The sequence below is a fragment of the Dendrobium catenatum genome, unplaced genomic scaffold, assembly GCF_001605985.2.
Source record: "Dendrobium catenatum unplaced genomic scaffold, ASM160598v2 fragScaff_scaffold_827, whole genome shotgun sequence".
NCBI classification, from domain to species: domain Eukaryota; kingdom Viridiplantae; phylum Streptophyta; class Magnoliopsida; order Asparagales; family Orchidaceae; genus Dendrobium; species Dendrobium catenatum.
Window position 1 is genome coordinate 362,116 of NW_021319289.1, and position 19,137 is coordinate 381,252.

A 19,137-nucleotide genomic window follows, 5' to 3' on the forward strand; every position below is an offset into this window, starting at 1 on the left:
ATTAGTGTTAAACTTTATCTATATAAACACTTAGGTTTCATTTGAAACAACTTATTTATTATTTTTACAAGTAATTTTTTTTTTACAAAAAAATTTATAATAAAAAATAGCTTTAAAAACAATAAAAAAAACCTTAGATTTTAGCATAACAATAATTTTTATTTGACTGCAGCTGTCAAAAAAAAAAATTTTGCTTGAAAACTGCTTTCTATAACTATTTTTAAAAAAAAATTATAACAACTTTATAAAGAAGTATAAAAATTATTCCAAAATAAAACCTTAATTAGGCCTTTCAAAAGAAGCCCTTTTCTAAATTTTGATTTAAGAAAAAAAAAAAAAGGAATTTTGAACGGCTGCAAAAATATTATCATCGTTAAACCAGGGCGAATCTAGCAACTTCAAGCAGTTAATAGAAAAGTAATCGATCAAATGAGAAGAACTTACTTCATTGAGGAAAAACAATGAAAGATTACCTTCTGAATCAACATCGCATGCAACAGCACCACCACAGCTCAATCTGAAAAGCTCAAGCCATTTGCCTTTTCTAACCAACTGAAAAACTTGATACAACCTACAACAAGCCCTCATAAGCACGAGAGTCATGAAGACTAATGACAAAATGCAGAATCGCTCTATCAAATGGTTCTACCTTTGAAACGGCAGAGAAGGATTACAGCTCTCAAATTCTATACTAAGACGCTTCAATCACCTCCATTGCAACATTATTAGTGATTAAACAACGATAAATCATCCTGTAATTGTCATTAAGGCCGATACATTCCATATCCATTTGTCCCCCTCCCTAGACTAGAATAGTCTGAGAATTGTTGGTAAGAATAAGCATCAGTGCCTGCACTGCCCAGATTTACCGTTGAAAGATCGGTATGGCTGTAAGGCCAAGGGATCTGAACCATTCCATCCATGGGACTAACGGCATATGATGCCGAAAGATCCAGTTGAGGAAATTGTCCTTCTCTCAGCCTATGCAGAGGGCTTACAGACGAACTGCTGTAGATGTTCTGATAGCCATCATCATAATACTGCTCGGTTTGTTCATATCTGCCTGAGTTGTTGTTAGTTAACAAGCCCAGATCAGAAGAAGAAATGTCACCGGGGAAAGAATATTGGCGGCCGAACGACGGGTGGAGGTGGTGGTGAGGGTAGTATGGATTGCTGCTGCTTGCTTCGCTTCCCATGGCGCTCTGTTCCTCGTCGAGCAGGTCATTGATGATATCAATGTGGGGAAACTCATCTACGATGCCGCCAATAGGCGGTTGAACTGGAGGAGTATTACAAAGTAACTGGTTTTCCTGTTGTTGGTTGTCACAAATCTCAAGCCTTTCAATTCCATTCATGAGGTTCGAGCTATAAAGACCGCTGGTGGTGGTCGGGGTGGCTGCGGCTGTGGCTGCTTGATGCAAACGATCATCTTTCCATTCATGGTGGTTGGGCAAAGCATCCGGCTTGACGGATCCAAAGGTAAAAGTAGGCCTGGTGTTCATCTGATGCTCTTTCCTCACACCTGGCGTTGGTGGAAGCATAATAGATGCAGGTAATAAGGAAGTAGCAGATTGGCTTGACGATGTACTTGGTGCTTCGCTGAATGAGACTGAAGCAGAATGAGAAAACCCAGCTGCATTAGATCCCATTGTGGTCTTTCCAATGATGGCATTGCGGTATGATTGAGGAACACAACTCGAAGTAGATGGAGAAGGATCGGTTCCAAGCCGACCAGCAGCACTAACAGACCTTGAAAGTAGTGGCAGCTTCTGCACTTTGGAAATAATAGGTCTGGTTGGCCTTGATGCGGCTGGGATGAGAGGGGCGGTTGAAGGCCTTGAGATTGCATTGGAAGGCTGAGCCGTTGTGCTCTTTGCTATGATTATGGAAGCGATTCTTTGAGCTTCAGATTTAGAACTAGAAGATTGTGGTGACTTTGACGCTATAGCAGCAGCTGACTTCGCATTCTGATTGGTATTAGTTGCAGAAGGCTCTTTAACCAGAACAGGTTCAGCTAGTTGAGTTGCCGTGGTATTCGATGCAGTTGTGCTACTTTCCAGAATTTTCTTTGGCTGCTGCAAAAGTAGATTTGTCTTCCTCCCCAAACGCACTGAAGCAGATGATGCTTCTAAAGACGAGTTCGATGACAAGCTCTTTGCCTCTTCTTCATCTTTAACAACTATTTTCTTTTGCACAGTTGCAGATTCTTCACGCTGTAATGGTTAATAAGATCACAAATAATTGAGCAATTTCCCATTGTTGGTAAGTGTTTACCACATAATCACTAAAGAGGATGGGAGAAAATAGAAAAATAAAAGCGTAAAAAGACGGCATAGATCGAATGCACAAAAGTAGGCAGATTTACGTAGTGCGAGACAGAAAAAGGACATCTAAAAAATCTTATTTAAAACAAAACCACCACAATTGACAATACCAATCATCTGCTGGATCGAGATCTCAACTAGGTTCATCTACAAAATCAAAGAAAGAAGTAACAAATTAAATCATCAAACGTCAAGCAGAAAAAGACGCAGAGACCCAATAGGAAGTTAGAAATTGGAGCAATAACACATAACAGAATACCTTGCGAATACAACAAAAATAAAATCACATAATATGAGCATGAAGTTTTGGTACAACTCTCTTCCAAGTTATCTTTCACTTCATTTATCCAGATTCAAACAGCAAAAAGGTTCAGAAAACTGCAAGCATGATGAATAATTGCATATATTGTTTTCAGAAAAATGAGGCTAGCAACACAAACTTATTAAAAAGAGGAATCAATGTGACAACATATGGGGAATTTGACTTTAATATGAATACTAAAGCAGTATCAGTTCTGTAAGAACAGAAAATATGCACTTGTAACAAACTGGAAATATAATAAATTGTTGATGAAAAAACCAGTCAAAGGGAGCAGCAAGACTTGACATTTAACCGTAAACCGTAAGAACGAACGGAAGTAACTTTTTTCCTTTAATGACAATCTAAGAAATTTTACCCCACCTTTTCAATCAGATGCTTTTCAGTGTAAAGTTTAGAATGCTTCAAATAAGCAGCATCTGTCTCCATGCCATGGCAAGAACTACCACTTCCAAGCGTATCATCAAAATGACCGGCAGATTCTTGATTTAGCAAGCCTTTGCCAAGCGGATTCTTTCCCCTAAATGTTCAATTCAATAATTGTACTGAGAAGTTAAACAAATCATATTTTATCATTAGCCTTTGCCAACTACATGGATCCATCTTCAGGATATTAAAATAATGGTATAATAAAAAGAGAGTGAAGAAGAAGAAAAACAAAACAAAGATTACCGATTAGGCGAAGTATGGCTTCTGCTGTTTTGCCCAGAAAATCCTTTATAAGGGCCACTTGATACAACTGAAGGCACTGAATCAGTTGAACAGGTCGAAGAGCTGTCATCAATGATAGGACTTCTCTTTTCTGGTGGCCCGTTCGAATTTCCACTTGATCTAGCTTCAATGCAAGGATGTACTTCTGAAGCATCAGTGTCCCAATTCACAGGACTACCATCTCTATCATCTAAATCGGGATGAATGGGCTCCGTAGCATCTTCCCCGGCATAGGAGACATCAGAAGCATCTTCAAGTGTGTCCATCTTCTCACTCATAAACTGTACCCGGTTGGGAGACAATTCGCAAGAAACAATGTCATCCGCAGAATTTTCTGGTTGTCTTTCCTTCGTTGTCATGACAGGTCTCAAGTCCCTCTGTTGATCCTTACTTTTACGGTTATTCCGCTTCTGTTTAGGCTGGATATAATGGACAGCATTACAAAAGAAATAAGAAATTCTTCAGTGCTGCATTCTCAGGTTAGTATTTACACAAGCAACATAGACAGTATTTGTTAGCTGTACAGTAAACTTCAAATAAAAAAAAAACGAAAATGACAATTTGTTCACTGGAAATCGAGATAGTACAACAACATCAAGCCTTTGTCCCACTACGTGGGGTCGGCTACATGAATCCTTTTTCGCCATTGTGTCATATTAAAAGTCAAATTCTCATTTAAATCTAATAAAGAAATATCATTTCTAATATTTTCTAAATTCTAACCAAGTCTTCTTAGATCTACCTCTACCTTTCTTAATATAAGTCAAATCTAATAACTCAACTTTCCTAACTATGTCATTGGAAGGGCTCTGTTTAATGTGACCAAAACATCTAAGTCGATTCTCTCTAATCTTATCTTCCACTGGAGCTACTCCAACCTTATATTGTATTTTAATTATATTTAAGTATTAATAATAATAATTAGTTATAATTATATAAAATTAATTGTAATTAATTATTTAAATTATGATTAATTATTATTATTATTAATTAGCTATAATTAATCATGATTAGTTATTGTGATTATAATTAATTATTTTTAATTTGAAGTTAATTATTATTAAACACAATTGATTATAGTTTTAAAAAGAAGAGAAAAGGAAAAGAAATGCTGAAACCGCCGACATGATCTCGACCTCGACATCAACACCGTCGACGACTTCTACGTAGGATATAAAGTTTTAAATCCCTTCTCAACGCGTCGGGTGGACCCCCTATACACGCTCATGTAGCATTGTAGGGGGGAATCCGGTGTAATGCATGCGACGAGGAGGGTATGCCCTATACATGCTCTTGTGGTGTGGTGGGGACAATCTTAAGTACCCGTATGCGCCTCAATGCCTGCGGGGAAAGAAAACAGTGCATTTTTATACAGGTACTTTGAAGACCCATATGCGCTCTTGTAGCGAGATGGGATTGAAGACTATGACCACGGTGTCTACGGACATCTATCATACAAGCTCTTGTAGCTTGGTGGGAAGGCCCAATTCCCCACATTTCTCCCAAATGGGGGGTATACCAGGATGCTGCCAAAATTTCAAATAACCGAGGATCTAAATTTAAACAAAAACGTAAGGGACTTGTATGAAGAGTAGGAGATCAAGTCTGAACAATGGGGAGAAGGATTTGAATTGAATTACAGGGAACTAGACCCTAAATATTAAAATGCATAATAAAATTGAAATGCAAATAAACGATAATTCAAAATTATTTAAATGCATTCAAATGAACATGAGCCAACAAGCAGGAGATTATGGAGAACAAAGATCCTCAGTGCATGTAAACAATGGGTAATGAAACTCATTCAACTTGCAAAATTGCAAGCGAATATTAATAGATGGTACAAATAGATATAATAATGAACATTAAAGGGAAACTTTTAATTTACAAGCAAATCCAGTCAACTGCAAAATGTGCAGGCACCATCCACATGCAACAATCAAATATATGTTATGCAAGCAATAATCAACCTACAGATTGAAATAGTAACGCTTAAGAGCAATAACATAAGACTTGTCATGCACAAAACAACTCACATAAAGACGACAGGCGCCGAATACAGGAATACCTTATATTCAATGCCAACAGTCTGCATACAACTTACCACTACCGATAAGTACAATAAAACGACATGTGAATGGTAAAGCTGGGTATGATGCAAGTACATGTAGTATGCAACAAACACCTGGGTATTCATACAGTCGACAACAATAGAACCTTACAAGCATATGCAACCGTGAATGCAATGAGGATCGAGTATGTAATAAATTGCTAACTAAGAGATGATTAAACACCCTAAAGAAAATGTGATTTTGTCATTGTCACTTGATCACAAGGAACATATGGTAGCTAGCTTGTAGGCATCTGCAAAGGACAACAACATGTTGATTCACCCACAATTAGATATGAAAGATGCATCATGACTAGAAATGAAGAGAAGAAGGGTTATAGTGAAAATAACCCATCTACAAACAACAGTCATTAGCTGATAAGCAAATACATCAATTTGTTGATAAGTGACGATAGTGGATATGGTAATCCATCAATCAATATGTGTACGAGAAGTCAATGATGAGTGCAACTCATCCAGTAGCCTGCAACAACATGCAAATGATTGGAGATTCATATAATCATCGATGATGCAACATTAGATAAATATGTTGATTTAACGGCGAGCAGAGACAGCTAATAAGTTCGACTTGTGGATAACAACATAGGATACATCGCAAATACAGCGAATACTCTATGAACACAAACACGTACAACATCTACAATAGCAATGATTGAGAAGCTGCAAGTATGATAGGCCCCGTACAAGTGTAGAAGTACATTCACCTCGTCGAGGCCGAGAGCTTTGTTGACCAAGTATAATTAAAATTCCTCTATTTAATGACTTCAAAGAGTCTAATAGTCAGATATGAAGGTGACCCGACGTACGGAGAAAATCAATTGATACATTATCTAAGAAAGACTCCGACGGTGGTGGGAAGTATGTAAAAGTGAATGATTCGACTGAATGATTCTGTAGAATCAAAGAATGATCAGTTGAAAAGATATTTCATCTCATCATTTTTTAGAGATACCGAAGACTTCTGGTGACCGCAAGTATCTACAAATCGCCGCAAGAAACCTGTTGACCTACTATCAATGGAAGGCCCCAATTATGGCATTAACCGCGCAAATTCAAATGGTTTTATGAATGATTCTGTAGAGTCAAAGCATGAGAACTTGAAGAAAAAAATGATGAATGATATATCATTTTATCATTTCTTCAAATATGTTGGGGCTCCCGAAAGCCATGTAGTGCAATTCAAGTGAAGGCCCGGACATCAAGCTCCTCAACTCAATGTCCTACCCTCATGATGAGTTGGGGACAAAGCAATATAATGATGTACTAACCAAGCCTCTGGTCTCATCATCTTGTGATACATCATCTATCATAAAATGACCTCATGTCGTTTAGACGTGTTTACCCAACCCAAAAAAATGATAGGCTAATTCATGGATGCGATCTCCGATGAACGAGAAAAGGGAACCTACATCAGAACAACGAAGTGCCTCGCGGCATTCGAGTGACAACGCCAACATTCACTTGTAAGTAAAAACAGGTAATCAATAGTAAAAAATAAAAGGCCGCTGAAGCAGATAGAAGGCGTCAACAAAGCCTGAAATAAACCCGCACATAGTCGGCAACAATATTCATCTATGCAACCAGACACCCATTTACACTGCATGCAAGTATTCTAAAAATGCCCACATACACTCATCTCACTTGCATTACAATATGCCGCATGCGCATGTGTCATAATTTACAGAATGCATTATACGGGTATGTCAATTGACATTGTTACTGCATTCCAAAGATAACATCTCCAACATGCATCTGTAGGATGTCGAAGATTTCATTCTAGTATGTCGCCTCAACATTGCTATTGCATCTCAAAATGACCTCTAGCATGCATTGGAAGGATGCAAAGGGTTTCACTCCAGTGTGCCATTTGATACCACAATTGCATTTCAAAAAGTCATATCGTGTACACATGAATGCATCGTATGAAATGCATCCAACGATATATACCCATTGTAGGTACAAACGCGACGCTTGAGAATGTCGTGCGAGTTAAGAAATAAATTTGGATTCGAACCCGATCCTCTGTCGGCAAGTAGACATAGTTGATAAGGTTCAATCAACAACAATGAAAACAACCCAAAATCTCTTTGATGATAGCCGTGTTGATAGAAATTTCAGCAGGAGGGGATCACAAGCAATTTTTTTAAATGCCCCCAAACGCCCATAAAATCCAAGACTCCAAAAGTACCAAAACACAAGATTATTTAAAATTAAAACTAAACATTAAATACTTAAAAACAAATATTCATCCACCCTATGCAATAGTTTGCCGAGGTGAATAAATATGAAAACTACTTCAGTCACAAAGAGCTAATGTCTAGTCAAGAATATCACTAGGATTAATTATAAATCAGTCTCTTGCCAGTAAGGATGTAACAAGTGCCCTCTAGCAGGTAATTTCGTCGCTAAATGGCACCACACCTATGATTTTGCCGCTAAATGACACCACAGCTAAACAGATATGACCATGACCCTCTGAACCAGGTGGTTCATCGTGAAATGGCACTATTTTATCACGGTCATGGTTAATGCCCTTATGTTCCCCAATGACACTAAATTTTGGAGATATGAACCAATAAGATATGCTTGATAGAGCACAAAGCCCTCTATCGGCTAAGGTGGATTCAAATTTGTCCTTTGGACAAACATCCACCCCAGGTCTACAAGGTACCCTTGAACGACGCAACCCATGACTGTTGACAAGGATCCTTCTGTCAAGTTGGGTCAACTACCTCCTCTGACTAAGTAGACCAGGGATTGTGATGGTTCGGGACGACAGAACCATGTGATCTTGATCAGGCTCATAATCACTCCCCCCACCATCCGTTTAAGTGCAAGATGGTGAAATTTTAATTTTTAAATATTAAATTCTCAAATATTAAATCAATGTTGCTACCATATACCGAATCTCACATATCTACGTGTTCATCAATGACTAGCCTTAATCGAAAGTTCTCTTTCATTATCGAAAGGGGTAATTAACTATAAGAACTTGGAGCTTGCGCCTATAAGAAACTGGAAATCAGATCATAAATTCCTTGCAAAATGAGAGTGTAATCTCTGAGTGTGTCTTATCTACAATCTCAATCTACTTTCTGAAAATTTACCCCAGAACTTAATTTGTTAACCCCCCCCACCCCAAAGCAAAAGCGCGGGGAGGCCAGGGCGCAAATTTTCGGAGCCCACATTGGGAAATATCAAGAGAAGAGTTCTAATTTACCTTTGCTTGCAAAAATCCAATTCCGAAATGAGATATATACCTCCAAACCCAACATTTGTAACCCCATCATGCACTAGGCTTTCACTTTATAATATCCATGGAGTCCATCAAAAAGCCTCCCCACCATTCGTTACTTGAGAACACTATTGCCCTACCCATTATTAAGATTTGTCCGGGCTCTATTGATGCATAGTTAGTCAATGGATACCATTTTACTCTTTATGTATTTATTTATTTGAACTGTCATTTGGTTATTTTATGAATGATTTTGATTAAAAAAAGTCTGAAGGTTAAGTCTTTCTAGTAGTCTAGCTATGAAAAATGTCTATTTAGAGTAATTTTCGAACATTATGATGAATGAATTGGATCTGCTTGAAATATTTGGCCACATTGTTTCCTCTGATTGGGTTGTGTGATGTTCTCCCTCTCTTTAAGAGCTTCAAAAAGCTGAATGAGATGCTGGCAGCTTCATCTTCCAAGCTGTCCCTTACCATCCTTTCTTCCCTCCCACAGCCCTAAGCCTTCCCCATTTATTGTTGTTTTCAGCCCCAAGCAAGAGATTCCACTAATCATACACCCTCCAGGAATGTCGTAGCCATCTGGTAAGAATCCATGCCTCCTGCAACTCTATCAATCAGCATCAGAGCATGGAACATTCACTAGAAAGGCTTCTAGATATTCCCATGTTACTGCTTGGGATATAGGCTCATATCCTTAACCAATTGATCGAGTTTTCAGCTATGATGCACGGACACTGCGACACGGACACGGGACACGGCTTTTTTTAAAAATATAGGATACCGGTACGGCGCGGACACGTCAATACATTTTTTTATATAGTGTATATATATTAATGTAATATCATATTAAAAATGACAAACAATAATAAATGAATGACATGATAATTTGTCTAGCTTATAATATAAAATATTAAGTACAAAATATCTAATACAACCACAAAAATATAAGCAAATAATCACTTACTACAACATCAAGCATTCAAACTTCAACTATTAGGATTAGCTTTAGAGGTTTGTTTTTTGCCTTCAATATCATCATCATTGAATATCACTGCTTTCAACTCTGGCTCAACAAGAGAAAGATTTGTAATTGTATAAAAAGAGAGGAGATGAAAATACATTCATTGCCAAAGAGAAATGAAAATGAGAATATTCGATGAATGGGTATTAAATGCAGACGTTGATTTGGTGTTGTAGATAGAAAATAAGAAATTTAATTTAAATCTCGCAAAACATAAGAAATTATATTTAAAAAAAATTAGAAAATATTTAAGATACGTGTCAGACACGCGTGTCCAATTAGTTTTTAATATTTTTTTAATCGGACACGTTTTCGGCGTGTCTGACACGTGTCGGAGGAGTGTCGGACGAGTGTCGTGTCGGACACGGTGTCGGACACTGCACGCCTCTTTGAGGAGAAGTGTCGGTGCATCATAGGTTTTCAGTAATGGTGAGGCTTGCTAGTAGTTTGCAGTGGCTCTGGAAGATGTACGGCTGACTGTTAACTCTTCAATGGAGCTCAGAGAATAAATAAAGAAAGAAGTAGAAGAGAAAGGATTGTCAATGATGCGGTGAGGCTCTAAGGGTGACAAAAAGCACTTGCTGTCTCACAAAGCTCTCTGAAGCTCTTAAGAGGAAAACGAGAAGCATCAGAAAATCACAGAAAAAAGGAGGGCGGGGAGAATCATCAAGTCAGAAGGAATACTAATTTCATTGTTTGACCATTGAAAAACAATCCTAAGGAGTCGTGTAATAGAAATGTTCATAAGAAGGAATATAAATATAAGTTAAACAAAAATTTGAGGACCTGAAGTCAACACTAAAAGTTTGTTGATCAATAAATGATCAACGGCTAAAAACTCGCTAATTCTTTGATCTATATGTTTCCCCGTGCAAACACATGATGCAGATTCAAGGAGCAAAAAACAAACGTAAAAATACTTAGTTGAAGATGAATAAGCTACATGGAAACAAATGGGAACAACCAAATTTAGGTGGACAAGATATATAAAAAATATAAGCTGATAGTGGAAAACTACCTGCTTTTTCTTCCGCTTTTCCTTATCAGCAGCAGCACGCTTCGCCTTGAGCTCATGTTCAGCTTGGCCAGCCGCTTCCTCCTCTCGAATCAGCTCCTCTTGTCTCTTCAAAGCAACAGCCTCTTGGTAGGCAACTTCAATTCTACTGCTGCAAACAAACAGATGATATATATGTACTCCCCAAATAATACATAGCATTTGAGGCTAGAAATTTATTTTTACATTCAGAAGGAAAATTTAACTTGGAGAATGCTGGCTAGGCCTACATAGGCACCTCACGGGCATGACCAGGCGTGATCAATGTCTCCATGTGGCATGGAACTCTCCCAACAAGATTTAACATGCCCATTAAGTGGATTGCATGCACAAAATGACATGAGCACTGCTCATCTACCAAAGGAAATACTAAAAAGATAATATACTGAGTACCAGATCCTTACTTACATCCAATATCCAGTAATCGTAAAAGGTTTCTAAATGTACGCTCGAGTCCAACATTCAGTGCCATATTAAAATTTCATAATCATAAAGATGTCACATTTCCAAATATATCAAATACTAGGAAAAAATAACCAATGTTCAAAGTCTATATCAGCTGCGACCAGATTTATAAAGATCTGATCATATGATCAGAAGCCAATAGTCACAAAGATAACCAGCTAGAGCAATTAGATATGAAATGTGGGATAGAAAATGAACAAAAAAAAAAATGTCACTAGCGTATCAGGCATCTTGCAATGTGGGATATTGGGAACAGTGGTTCAAGTACCTACATTATTTGTTTTCAATATTAGAAACCGTGACCGTCAGGTCACAATAGAATCAACAAGCCAATTCTCTAGAACAGACCTCTAACACGAACTAAGAAATAGTATAAACGTAATAAATGAATTATTCACAGAAATAAAAACTGAAATATATTTCTGGCATTCAGATGCCTGTTTCATTTTGATCTATCTTCATTTGTTCTACTTTCTCCTCTACTTTCAGTTATATTTCTCCTCTATTTTTTGCTGAACTAGAAAAAAAAAAAAAAAAGAATGGCAAACATTGTATAGGTAGCCTGTGCTAAGATATGATGACTGAAGAAAAAACAACAAAACAAAAAAGGATATCTCCAAAGCAAAAATGAGTAAAGGAATCCAACCAATGGTTTACTCTCTTAAAACAAGAGTTGGAAACAGCCTCATCTTGTTTCTGCGACTACTTCCACTAGAGTTTTACTCATCAAACAAAGGCATATATAGCTTAAGACTCCCGCATGGCGGTTGACGACGCAATCTTACCATAGATTAAAAGATGTTTTCTATGATTTGAACATGTGACCTTCAGGCCAGAAATGGTAACAATCTGGTCATTCCTCCACGAATCCCTCATATTGTTCGCTCCGGAAAAATATTTAAATTGCAAACCTTGCTCTCACAAACTTAAAGGTTCCTTATTTTTCCTGAGGTAAATTGAATTTAACATTTAATCAGATTTCTCATGAGAGTAAGGTCAGGGTTTATTTAGATCTGGGTTCTAATTCCTATAAGCACAAGCCTTCATAATCAATTACCCCTTCTAACGCATTAGAAATATATTTAGTTTGTGCAAGGAGTGTGGAAATGTGCAACAGTGTTTTAGTATTTTAATCTTTATTATGGGGGATGAAGGTACACCCGATCAAGATCCCATGGTTCGATCATCCCGTGATGTGAAACTACTACAAAATAGACAATAATAAAATACATCATGTCATCTCAATCAAAAGTAGAGGCGCTGAATCGTGGCCGTCGATCTGCGGTTTCGCCGGCGATAAACATGTCGGTAGCGTCTGTCGATGTCCTCATCATCCCGGGTATACTGTGGGTTCAGTCCAATAATACTAACAATCATTGATTGTAGTATCCAGGGAATCTGATTAGCAGTCATGGGTTGCCTCCTCTTAGGAATCCCGAGTAAACTGAAGTGAAGAAATGTGAATTTTTAATTTGGTTTAATTTGGGTTGGGGCTTATAAGTCTATTTAAGAGTTGCCCGTGTGATTGGATTTAGGTAGAGGCTTGCGACTTTTATTTGAAAGTAGCCTTAATATTGGGTCTTACAGCCTCTATTAGAGGTGGCACGAATAGCATGCCTTACGACTTAGCCCTGTAGACTAAGGTGCCCAGGGATATTGGTTGGATAGATATTATGGCTTCCTTAGAAGTTGTCTGATGACAGGTCTCACGACCTAGCCCTGTAGGCTAAGCAGCCCATATGATGGGTTTTACAACCTAGCCATATAGACCAGGATGCCCAGGTGAGGGGTTTAGGTTTGTGTTATTACCTAAAAATTTTTCTTAGAGGTCGGACTTACGGCTTCTATTAAAAATTGCTGGATTGTGGGTCTTACAACCTAGTTCTTATAAACAAGGCTATTCATAGGAGTTTGAATTTTAAATCTAGGGTCGTTCATTTAGAAGTTTTCTAACATGCGGGTCTTACTGCTTAGCTTAGAAGTAGTCTATTGTTTGTTAGTTTGACACTAGACGATGGTTTTGACACTTGTCAGCAATTGTTTTCTACTTTAGAATTCAACAATGTGCTTGTTGTTTGTTTTGTGCTCGTAATTTTTCTTACTACAGTAGTTTGTTGCTATACAGCCTATACATTAGTACTATTGTTTGTTCTTTTATCCGCTTTCAGTGTTTGTTCTGCCTGTAGTAGTCAGATTTACTACTTTCAGCATTAATTTAATTTATGACGTGCTGACTTTTATTTTCTTGTTTGGAAGTGCTCGTAGCCAGCAGTTACAATAGCTAGAGCTTACAGCTATATGTGCTGCAATTATAGGGGATGGAGCTTACAGTTACAACTTTTGCTAGGAGTTGGACCTCACTAGGGGCATGGTGTTTTGCTAGGAGCTGGGTTTAGAATAGAATTTTGGAGTTTTCTTTCTATTTGGTATTTTGGTTAGTTTTTTAAGAGTTTGAGTTTTAGTGTGTATTGTATAATATCATTAGTGTGAACATTGTTCTGGATTTCATTTTATTTTATTTTAATTTAATTGAATTAACTAATTAAATAAAATTTTTAATTGAAATTTAATTTTAATTTAAAATCAATTGCTCAGCTCATTAATTGAAATTGTATTTTAAAATTGTTCAATTGATTTGATATAATTATTAATTAAAATTAATTTTATTTGCTCAATTTATTAAATTTAAAAGTTTAAGATTTAATTAAATGTTTCTTTAATTAACTATTATTAAATTTGAGTTTCAATTAAAGCTTTTTATTAAATATCGTATTAATTGATTAATTTAATTATTTAAATTTCTCTTATTTATTTCATTAAATTAAACTTAATTAAAATTATTGATTTAAATGATTTTAAATTAATTAGTTTAATTAATTAAAATTTTTTATGATTTAAGTTTTAGACCCCAACAGTTAACTAAATTAGATTACAAATTTAATTTGATTTAAGTTTTAGACCCCAACAGTTAACTAAATTAGATTACAAATTTAGTTCTAATTAAGTTTTAGATTAGTTATTATTATTTTTTTTAGTTTAAGTTTTATTAGTTAATACTAAAAAGCTCTGTTTAACTTTATTTTGATTAAGTTAATGATTGAATCTTCAAATTGATTTAAAGTTCTGCTTGGTATGAATCAAAAAAAAAAAATTTTCCTTCTTAAAAATGAGTTAATTAGTTATTTGAATTAATTATAAGAGATAATTTTTTTTTTAGTTTTAATTTAAATTTATTAGTTAAATTAATTTAGAGCTCAAATTGATTTTTATTCATTCGATTTAATTAATTTAAATCTAAGATGGTTATTTCAAAACTTAATTTCAATTATATTTTAAATCAATCATTTATGCAGAATTAGAGTTGACTATTGGATTAATTAACTGGTTAACTATTTGATATTTATTTTTTTATTAGAGAATTCGCAGTCAATTAATTAGGAGTTTAGATTTTATATTTTAATTATTTTTTCATTGATTGGTTAAATTTATTTTGGAGTTCAGTTATTTAAAAAATTTTGCAATAATCCTTGGAAGTTTGGCAAGCTTTCAATGCAAATAATTTTGTGGGGCAATTTCGACAGCCTCCCAACGTCACCTCCCCGCCAGAGGAGATTAGGGGAGGGCACTTGCCCTTTCGAATCGACTTAGACGGATCAAATCAACGGCGAGAACTTCAGGGGAGCCGGAAATAGTCTTCAATCTACTCGGCCGGATTAGATCGACGGGCGAGGGCTTCGGGGGATTCCTTCAATGGCAATTGCGGCACATCCTATCTTTTTTTTTTTTGGTAATAATAATATTTTTTTATCAATTATTATTGAAAAATGGAATATAATAAATTCCTCTTATTTCGAATGTTACTCATATAATAATAATTAATCAAACTTTAAGTCCATATCCTTTTGTTTAGTCATGGATGTTCTAACTAGACATTTGCAAGAAGATGTATCCTAGGGCATATTTTTTGCTTATGATATTCTTCTGGTTGATAATACTAGAGTTAAGGAAAACTTGAATTATGAAGGTCAATGAATGTGTGGAATCTAATTGTATTGATCAATCGGATTGTTCTGTTACCTCGGACCTCAAGTTTGTCGTGCTTGCTGGGGGGTGCAGGGGAATTACCCCCTGCTTGGGTTCAGATGTTCTTACTAGAAAAATTATTTTCATACAATGCCCCAATGCTATATGCTAGAGTTGTAAGAACCAAAATTTTTAGGTATGTAAAAATTTTAATTAATTAAATATATTTTAAATTTTTTATTTAAATTTTAAAGATAACTTGCAAGTAAATTAGTATTATCAGATTAATTACTATTAGTAAAATAGTTAAGTAAATATTAGTATTTATATTCAAGTAAAAGATTAAAATTAAATTAGACAATTAAATACTTCCTGAATTGATGATTTCAAAAGATTGTGAAGTATAATGTGGCAGTTACTGTGAAACGATTAAGTAAATAGCAGATAATGTAACTTACTGTTAATAATAACACTGCTGTTAATTAAATTTAATCTCAATATAGTATTAACATTACATTAATGAAATAACTGTTTCCACTTATCCACCCATTATTCGAAGCAGGCATCGGCTGGTTTCCATTCACATTAATTGGAAACAAATAATGGGATCGGGTGAAAGTGGGAAATCAGAAGGAAAGGCAGGCAGTTATAGTTAATGCGTGGGAAGCAGGAAAGAAAAAAGGCAGAGGTGTGGAGTGCAAACGGACGAACATAGTGGAATTCTGTGAAAACCTGCGACTAGGATAGATCATTGGCATTGAGGAGAATTGTTTTCGGTGGAGATAGAAGCAGGGTGTCTTCTACTGAGTGGAATAAGAATTCAGTGGGGACTTGTGAGTGGTGGAAACAAGTACTGCTATGAGTGAATAATAATCTATGTTAAGGAAGATGAAGAAGAAGGAATACAGGTAATCAATTTGGTTTTCTTCAGTTTTTTTTATAAAAATTTCAAACACTAGTAAAAGTTCCTTAATAAGAATATACCTAATTATGTTCTAGGTTTCATCCATTATCTGCAGAGAGGAGGTTACGAGGTAAAATATGATTTTAGGATAAATTGATTTTATGCAATTTATTAAAAGATTGAGATGTGAATTATAGGTAATTTACAAACGAAGAAGGGCTCGAGGTGTCGGATTTGAAGAAACAACTCGTCAAGAAAGCAAGTGATGCAAATCTAATTAAAAATATAGATACTTTCATTTATAAGTATGGAGAGTTGATTTTTAATTCATTAAAGGGAAAAAGGATATTAAGCTTATTCAATTTAATGAATATAAGTATACAATCAAGTATTCATGTATAAGCAACTGCATGCACATTTGAGTTATCTGGGCTCTATATAGTTCAATGACGACAATGTCAGGTTTATCTGGGCTCCATTGAACAGTCTTATGAAAGTTAACTATATGAAAAATGATGGTCAGAATCTTAGAAGACTAATTATAATATTTTGTACATGCTATCATTGAAATAAATGTTGATCCTAAATATGATTTTTATGTTGTTTTGCAAATGTTTGTAAGTTGATTCAATTATGATTTTAATTATGTTATTCCTTATAATCTTGCATTTAATTTCTTATTTAAATTGCATAGCTTTATTTTTTTTTTTTTTTTTTTTTTTTTTATGATTTCATAACTAATTAATTTTTTTATATTGGCTGTTGTTACAAGAAAAGGTGAGGGAAAAATTGAAGCAGAGTTGTCTCAGATTATTGAATATTTAGCTTTTTGTTTAACAGTGTTTATGAGGTATGTATACTAGGGGTGTCAATATTTGACACGACACGAAAACCCAACCCGGACCCGACCCGAAAAATCCAGGTTGGACCCGACCCGATTTCAAAACTGGTCGGGTTCGGGTTCCAGCCCCGCCGCCGTTCCGGCACCAGCAGAACCCAAAATCGGGTCAGGTCGAGTCAACCCGGCAACCCGCAAGGTCGGGTCCGGGTTCGAATTTCCGACCCGTTTGTCTACCCGGGTCGGGTTAGGGTCGACCCGTTTGAACCCAGGTCAGTTCTGGGTTCGACCCGAACCCGACCCGTGACCCGAAATTGACACCCCTAATGTATACAGTCAAATAATAGTGATGTATTTTGATTTTCCTAATAGCTCTGTAATTACTTATGTGATGCAAGTAGGAATATGTAGATAGTTTCGTTTATTCAGGACACTTGGTTTAGTGGAAATCAAAATACACGGGTTGAAGTCTTAAAGCATTATGCAAGCACACTTGGTTTAGTGGAATAGTAGATATGAGTGGAGCTTTCTCTTTTGTTTTGACATGCCAACAAGAAAAATATGTATAATGTAGTTGGAGAAATATACATATGAAAATGCTTAGAATTATTATATGTTGAAAATTATGAATATATTCTCTGTGACACTCTGAGTTACTAGTAGAGGTATCGTGGGGTGTTACACGAGCACCCCAACGCTACATACTTGAGCGCCTCAGCACTGTGTTCTCGAACGCCCAAGACTAAACGACAGAGAGCGAAGCACCGCAGCGGTCTAGATACGATGCCACGACAAATCAAGGCAGAGTGTCAAGCGCCGCAGAGCTCCAAATTGGCGCCGCAGCGCTGCGAGACAGACTGAACGGTTTTATTTCTCATTTTTTTGAATGGTTGCGTCCCTTGGGGTTATTTACTTGGCTTTATCTTATATTTTAAGTGGTTAGACAAAGAGAACGGTGCATGTGAGAAGAGAAACAAAGAGATATTGAGAGAGGAGAGATCTGTACTTATTTTTCCGAATTTTAATTGTGAATTTCTTGGTGTGGTGTGACTCTGTGATTTTTTTTCCTATTTTGGGTTTTTCCGCATTAATCCTAGTGTCCTCTATTTTTCATTGCTTTTACTTTCTTGCTTTTTATCATTGTGGTGTTTACTCCACATCACCAACAATCAACAAGGGAGTCTAAAGCTTTTTGTTTGAGTAGATCAAAAACTGAACACATGGAGTATAAATTAAGTAGTAATAGATCTAGTGGTAAGAATGTGACATTAAGAGATCAAGTCATTAAAAAGAGTGCACATTTTATATATCTCAAGTCTATTGTTCAAAGTAATGGTGAAATAAATACATATATTATTAGTAGAATTCATGTTGGATGGTTAAAGTGAAGGAATGCATTGGGTTTGTTGTTTGATAGAAAAATATCGCTCAAATTTAAGGAAAAATTTTATAAAACGGTGATAAGACCTGCAATAAGTTAGCCAAATGACCTTTCTTTATTAGGTTTAAATGAGAATTTGACTTTTAATAGAACACAATGGAGAAAAAGGATTCATGTAGCCGACCCCACGTAGTGGGATAAAGGCTTGATGTTGTTGTTGTTGTTGTTGGTGATAAGACCTGCAATACTTTATGGCATAGAATGTTGGTCATTAAAAGAGAAGTATAAAATTAAGTTTGAGTAATGCAAAGCTGAGAATCCTCTAGTGGATGAGTGGCTTTATATTAAAGGTAAAATGTGAAATGAGTATATATGTGAAAAGGTTGGACTTGCTCCAATGCCAAATCATATTAGAGAGTCACCTTAGATAGTTGAGTCACATAAAGCATCAACTTTACGATGATCCAGTTATGAGAGTAAATGTATTAGATCCAACCTATATTAAGAATAGTAGAGGTAGACCTATAAAGATATTTTTACAAAGTATTAGAAATTGCCTTGTTTTTATTAGATTTAAATGAGAATTTGACTCTTAACATACCACAATGGAGAAAAAATATACATATAGCCGATCCCACATAATGGGATAAAACTTGATGTTGTTGTTGTTGTTATTGGATTGTTGTTGTTTTTTTCATTTTGCTAAATTCCTAAGCTGGCTTTATA

At 35.8% G+C, this 19,137-nt stretch overlaps 1 protein-coding gene across 5 annotated transcripts in view; it reads right to left on the reverse strand.

Annotated features, from left to right (window-relative positions):
- Positions 1 to 421: 421 nt before the first annotated feature.
- The window catches only part of LOC110095506 (TNF receptor-associated factor homolog 1a-like), a 35,929-nt gene continuing 17,213 nt past the window's right edge, over positions 422 to 19,137 (reverse strand). For 3 of the 5 annotated variants that reach the window (XM_020821075.2, XM_028696719.1, XM_028696720.1), the window contains 4 exons: positions 10,765 to 10,912; positions 3,316 to 3,773; positions 3,007 to 3,163; positions 431 to 2,213 (listed from right to left, as the gene is read on the reverse strand). In XM_020821075.2, the coding sequence (XP_020676734.1) occupies positions 765 to 2,213; positions 3,007 to 3,163; positions 3,316 to 3,773; positions 10,765 to 10,912 (2,212 nt within the window). In that variant the 3' untranslated portion in view covers positions 431 to 764. Of the gene's footprint in view, positions 2,214 to 3,006; positions 3,164 to 3,315; positions 3,774 to 10,764; positions 10,913 to 19,137 lie in introns of all 5 variants that reach the window. The other 2 variants (XR_002302969.2, XM_020821077.2) reach the window with 2 other exon arrangements.